General features: G+C 28.2%; 1 protein-coding gene across 1 annotated transcript; it reads left to right on the forward strand.

The window, feature by feature from the left end:
• The first annotated feature begins 1,260 nt into the window (after nt 1–1,260).
• On the forward strand, nt 1,261–4,650 carry LOC137819275 (patatin-like protein 3). The gene is made up of 7 exons (XM_068623074.2): nt 1,261–1,485; nt 2,171–2,352; nt 2,543–2,708; nt 2,879–3,025; nt 3,576–3,827; nt 3,935–4,104; nt 4,304–4,650. Exons 1-7 carry the CDS (start codon nt 1,309–1,311, stop codon nt 4,422–4,424), a joined length of 1,215 nt encoding a protein of 404 aa, XP_068479175.2. The 5' UTR covers nt 1,261–1,308; the 3' UTR covers nt 4,425–4,650.
• The last annotated feature ends 1,526 nt before the right edge of the window (nt 4,651–6,176 follow it).

The raw sequence follows: 6,176 nt of genomic DNA on the forward strand, positions 1-6,176 counted from the left end.
TGTCATCACATGAAAAAAGTCTTTATTTATTTATTTATTTATTTTTGTTATTTTATTCTTTTATTTTTTATTTTAAAAAAAAATCATTCCTTTTACTTTTCAATAGAAAATTTAGATGTCCACACAATATTTATACGTCATTATATGGCTTGAAATTTATAGTTCTTATTTCACGTAAATAAAAATGACGTTGAATCATTGTGTAAATGTACTATACTACTAGTCTCATTTTTTAAATTTGTGAATATATAGATTTTATTTACTGATAAAAAAAAAGTCTCACACAAGAAATCTCCAATAAAAAGTTTGTATTAAGAGCGAACTTTTGGTTCATAAAAAATAAAAATAAAAAATAAATATATACTATTAATTTACATTCAAACCCTTGATTAAGAAGATAAATATGCATTATTTATCATTTTTTATATTTATGTGTTCATTAAATTGTTTTAATTTTTAATCATTTATGATGGTACGATGACGACTTACAATTCCAAATTTTCACAATAATAATTTTTTTTATTTGCTACACCTTTCTTTTTGTCTCTTTATATATATATATATATATATATATATATATATATAAAGGGTATATGTTGTGATATTATAACAAAAATATATCTCCTTAAATGAATGCGTTTTTTGAGACTAAATGTAGATTTTTTTAAGTGGCTATCTTTATATTTCTCATTGTCCAAAAAAACCAAGAGTTCTCTCTTTTATACGTTTCCTATATATATAATGAAGTATCTAATAACAACACTAAGTTATATATTATAAAAAAAATAAGAACAATAAATATACATCATATAAGTAAATTTTAATAGTTAAGATTAAACGTTAAATAAATGTAGATTGAACTTAGAAGAAGGGCTCGTACAAAATAGTGAAATAACATTCATAAAGCTTTTAGTTTTGACACTTGATGTAAGATCTAGATCGATTCTTATTTTACATAATAACTAAGATTTATGTATATGATTAAGATTGATAGTTTTTGTAATAATCATTTTTGAAAATGATATATACAGCTAATACAATTTCTAACTAGTTGATAACATGAAAATCTCTCTATATATAATTATATTGAACTCTTAAGTTATATACGTATAAACATTCTTTTCAAGTGGTCCTAATTGTAATGCACACAATTCACATTGTAAGAAAGTATTTAGTAAAAAATTGTGACTACTTTCTAATCTTTTTTTTACTTGCATGGTGAAAAAAAAATCTATAAATACCCTCTAGATTTTGAGATGAATACTCATTCTCTCTTCAACTTCTCTTGTTGTGAAACACATTTAGATAATGTCTCTATTTTCCTTATTCTGTTTGGTGCTTGTTAGCCAATTGATGGCTGGATTCAGTTCATCAATACCACCTCCATCCTATGGAGATCATTTATCTGTTCTCAGCATAGATGGTGGTGGTATCAGGGGGATTATTCCTGCAAGTGTTCTTGATTACTTAGACAAGGCTCTTAAGGTTCTAGATCTATTTATTTGTGTTTCTTAGTGTTGCAAAAGGTTTTTCATAGCTTAATATATACATAATCTTGTATATCTATTAGTTAATATGTTTCTTTATACATTCATAAAGCTCATAACAAATTCAACTGTACAAAGTACTGAATAACTTCAATCTGTTGTTGCACTATACTTATTTTTTTTGGTTCTTGGGGTTACTCCAAGTAGGGTAAAATGATTTTGTGTACTTTCTCATAGAGTGAAAAAAAAAGAGAGAGAATGGAAGAGAAGAAAGAAAAATGAGATAATTTTTTTTATCAGCAAATGGATATGATGGAAAAATCTAAGAAGGTTAAAAAAATATTAAATAAGTTGTTAATTATATAGTTTTTATTGTATAAATTTGAATGTTTCATATTCTCTCTATGAACAATGTTTATAGATTGTAAGTGTTCCTCAAGTTTTTGGTTTATGAAACCAAGGTTAAGAGCAGGTAATCAATTTATCAATATGTCTATGAAGGATAAGAGTCTTTTTAGTAGTTTCTTTGAAACTTTTGTACTAAAATATACACATGAAGTTTTTTTTTTTTTTTTTTTTTTTATTCCTTCTTCTTTGTTGATAAAGAAAATGTTTATAGATCTAGTGAAAAAAATTACCCGAATACATAAATTGTAACATTTGAGTTTTGTGTTGAGTTGCAGGCAAAGGATCCAACAACATCATTGGCACATTACTTTGATGTGATATCAGGAACAAGTACTGGTGGACTCATGACTGCTATGTTAGCAGCACCAGACTCACCTGATTCCAATCAACCTCTCTTCACTCCATCAGAAGTAGTAAAGTTCTACAAGAAATATGGCCCTGAAATATTTAAATCTAGGTATAATTATCAAGCTCATGAAGATTGAGTTAACATACTTATAAAAACTGTTTGAGACATGTTAGATCATGATAACTGAATTCTTAACCTAGAAGTGTAAGATTTTTAACTAGTAATAAAAATGGTTGTTGAGTAATTATTACCTTTGCTGAAACATTTGAGTTCTTGTGATGCCAAAAAAACCATGCAGACCTTGGTATGATCCTAACAAATGTCCCAAGTATGATGGAGTGTTCTTGAGAAATATAACTCGTCAGATATTGAAAGATACACGACTGAATCAAACGTTGACGAACGTGGTTATACCATCTTTCGATGAGAAGAAAATCAACCCAGTTGTGTTCTCAAACTTCAAGGTTAGTAGAGATTGTATAATGTTATTTGAACCTTATAGTTTGAGTTTCATACAAATCTTGAAGGGAAAAGAGAGAAAAGAATAAGTAAAAGAAAATGAGTGATTTGATAAAGAAAGATTTGTAAGGTATTGTTATATGAATAACTTGTTTGTGGTGTTTTGATGATGCAGCTGAAGACAGAAACTTATCTGAATGCCAAACTCTCAGATATATGCTTAGCCACTTCAGCTGCACCTACTTTTCTGCCACCCCACCAATTTGTGAATGATGGTGTTGAATTTGATATGATTGATGGAGCTATGGCTGCTAATAATCCAGTAATTCATTTTCACTGTCTCAAACTTCCACAAATACTTACTTCATTATCTCCTAAATTATTCTCTCAATTAACTAAAATACTATGATTTTATCCTAAAGACTATTATTACAAGAAAAACATTAAATATAAATTAATTTAAAAAAAAATTATTTGTTATATTGATTAAACTAGATATTAACTTAGAAACTAACAAATTATTTTTTTATATCTAGTTAGTTACTAAGATTTTAGTTATCAAATAAGATATCAATCTAGAAACTATTTATTAATGATAAAAATTAATTTAGATATCCATCAGTCTCTAAATTAGTATTTAATTTAATTAATATAACAATTAATTATTTTTTTTCTCTCTATAATTGATTTATATATTTAATGATGTCTTACTAATGTAGTATAGTAATTAACATATTTCTTTTAAATAGTATAAGTGACTATGAACTAAATACTAATTTGAAAGGTTGCATTCAGAATTAATTGGCATGCATATATGAAGATATATATGATCTATGAGAAGTTTGGGGAGATGAAATGAAATTTGATGACAGGCTATGGTGGCTGTGAGTGAAGTGATACAACACACTGATGAGGAGAAAGAAATCCTGTTGCTGTCATTAGGAACTGGAACAACAAAAAGTAGCAAGTTAAATGGCATTTTTGATGGTGTTTGTCAAATTGGATGGCTAATTAACAGCATTGATGTTGTTAGTGAGGCTTTATACAGTACAAACATGATCCATTACTACCTTGCCACAGTTTTCCCTGGTCTCTTGCCTCAGGATAACTATCTTCGAATTGAGGTATATAATATATAACAGTTCTGAAACTGATTTCAAATTTCAAAGAGCTTTCTGAGCACAGGTAGAAATTGAATCTATATATTTTGATGATGCATATGTAATGACAGGAGTATAACCTTGATCCATCACTGGAAGCAATGGATGATGCCTCACCAAAAAACATGGATAAGCTTGAGAAGACAGGAAAGAACTTGTTGAACCAAAACGTTTTCAGGATAAACATTAATAGTTTTGCCCCAGTTCAACTCAACCAAACAAATGCTCAAGCTCTTGACAGGTGCGTACACAGAAAGCTAGATGATAAACCTGCATAACTTGGAAGATGCAGAAAGAAACTCCATTGTTGGGGTTGGTTTTGAGTTAAAAAGAAGTTATACTATTACAAAGTATACTAAAAAAAATGACCTAATTATTTATCCATCATTGAATGCTAACTGAGAGAAAAAAATTGTTTTTCTTTTTCAATTTTGATGAAGGTTTGCTGAGAAACTGTATGCTGAGAGGCAGTTGCGTCTGAAAAGGAAATCTATGGAAATGGGAGGAAGACCATTTATTGGAACTGTTAAAGCCAAATCCAACCGAATCTCAGCAACTTAAGCATTATGAATGAATGACTTGTATGAATAAATGTCACTATGATGACCTTTTGTTATGCTGTGTGTTTCTGTCATGTTTTCTGCAATAAGGTTCAATGCTTTAGGGTTCTATGTGACTCCTCATTGCAAGGGCCATTGTTCAACCATTATGGTTAAATAAATGCTTTTGAATTCTATGTATTTCCTACTTATCAATGAATGATATTTCATAATTGATTTCTTGTTTATTGCTTTCCTTTTATGTCACTTTTTCATTATTTATATTCTCAGGATACTTTTCATTTTTTTATCGATAACAAATAAATTAAAGTATATAAAAACCAACACGATTATAGGTAAAAAAAACCAACAATTTTTTTTTAGAAAAAACATTAACTAAACCTTACCACATACGTCCTAAAATGAAACATTTATCTCATACTCAAAAGCTTTCATAAAAGCTCCTCTACCACGCCCTAATGTGAAACAGGTACTTTGCATATTTGGCTTCTCAATTTTTACAGTAATATTGAAAGTAACTACTACAATTTAAAAACAGTTATACATGTTAATTGCAATAAGAAAAAGTTATTACATAATTGATAGAGTTGAAAGAAAATCGAGTATACCAATATATTCGTAAGAAAACTGAGTAAAATACGGTTATAAAAAATTGCCTTTATATATTATAAATAAAACTTATGGGTAAAAGAATTATATTAAGAAAACAATGATTACATCATAGATAAAATTGTAATAAAATTAAGTTCATGACAAGTAATTATAAATATATCCTCTTTATATATTATTAGTTAAAAAAATTGACATTTTGTGTCTTTGTATTAATAAAAAGAAAGCAAAATAATAATAATGATAATTAAAATAAATAGTGGATAATTTGTAATATGTTAATAAGTAAGTAAATAAATAAAGTTGTAAGAAAAAAAAATTAAGTATAATTAATAAAAAGACAGGTATCTCCAAAAAGATGCTATCACAATAAAATAAACAGATTTTAAGATTTTTTTTATCTGAAAAAGAATAAATGAAGTAAAATAAAAAAAATCATTTGATAACCTTATCATATTAAGAGTAAAACTCTATAAATAATAATACATCAAAAAATATTAAAATCAATGTCTCTTTATATACAGAGTTGTGTTGTGTAACACGATTGTTTCTAAAGCCAATCTAAAAAGGGGTTGTGATTGATTGTATGTCTTGTTTGTGTGGGAAGACAAAGGAGACCAGAAGACATTTGTTTTCAGAAGACATTTGTTTTTCGAATGTAGAATAAAGTAAATTTTTTGAAGAGCATAATTGGTGGAGTGGGGGTTGACCACACTGCGATTCAGCAGTTTGCAGCTATTCTTAATTGTGAAGTGATGAAAACTCCTTTTAAATATTTGGAGATGTTCGTGGGGGGTACCAGAAGAGAGTTTCGTTATGAGATGATGTGTTAGAAAGAATAAAGAGTAGATTGGGTAGATGGAAATGTAGATTTCTTTCGCTGGTCAGGAGGGTTTTTCTTATTAAGTCGGTTCTTTCTTTTATCCCGTTGTTTTATATATCTATGTATAAGTTGCCTTCTTTTATGTCGAAGGATATTGAGAAAATATAGAGAAGATTTCTATAGAATTGGGGTTTGGAAGGGAGGAAGATCGCGTGTGTTTCTTGGAAAAAGGCTTGCGAGCCACGAGAAGCTGGTGGTCTTGGTATTTTGAACTTTAGGCTTTTCAATGTGGCTTTGTTGGGAAAATGGATTTGGCATATG

This window comes from Phaseolus vulgaris, chromosome 10 (assembly GCF_051622355.1).
Source record: "Phaseolus vulgaris cultivar YP4 chromosome 10, ASM5162235v1, whole genome shotgun sequence".
NCBI lineage: Eukaryota > Viridiplantae > Streptophyta > Magnoliopsida > Fabales > Fabaceae > Phaseolus > Phaseolus vulgaris.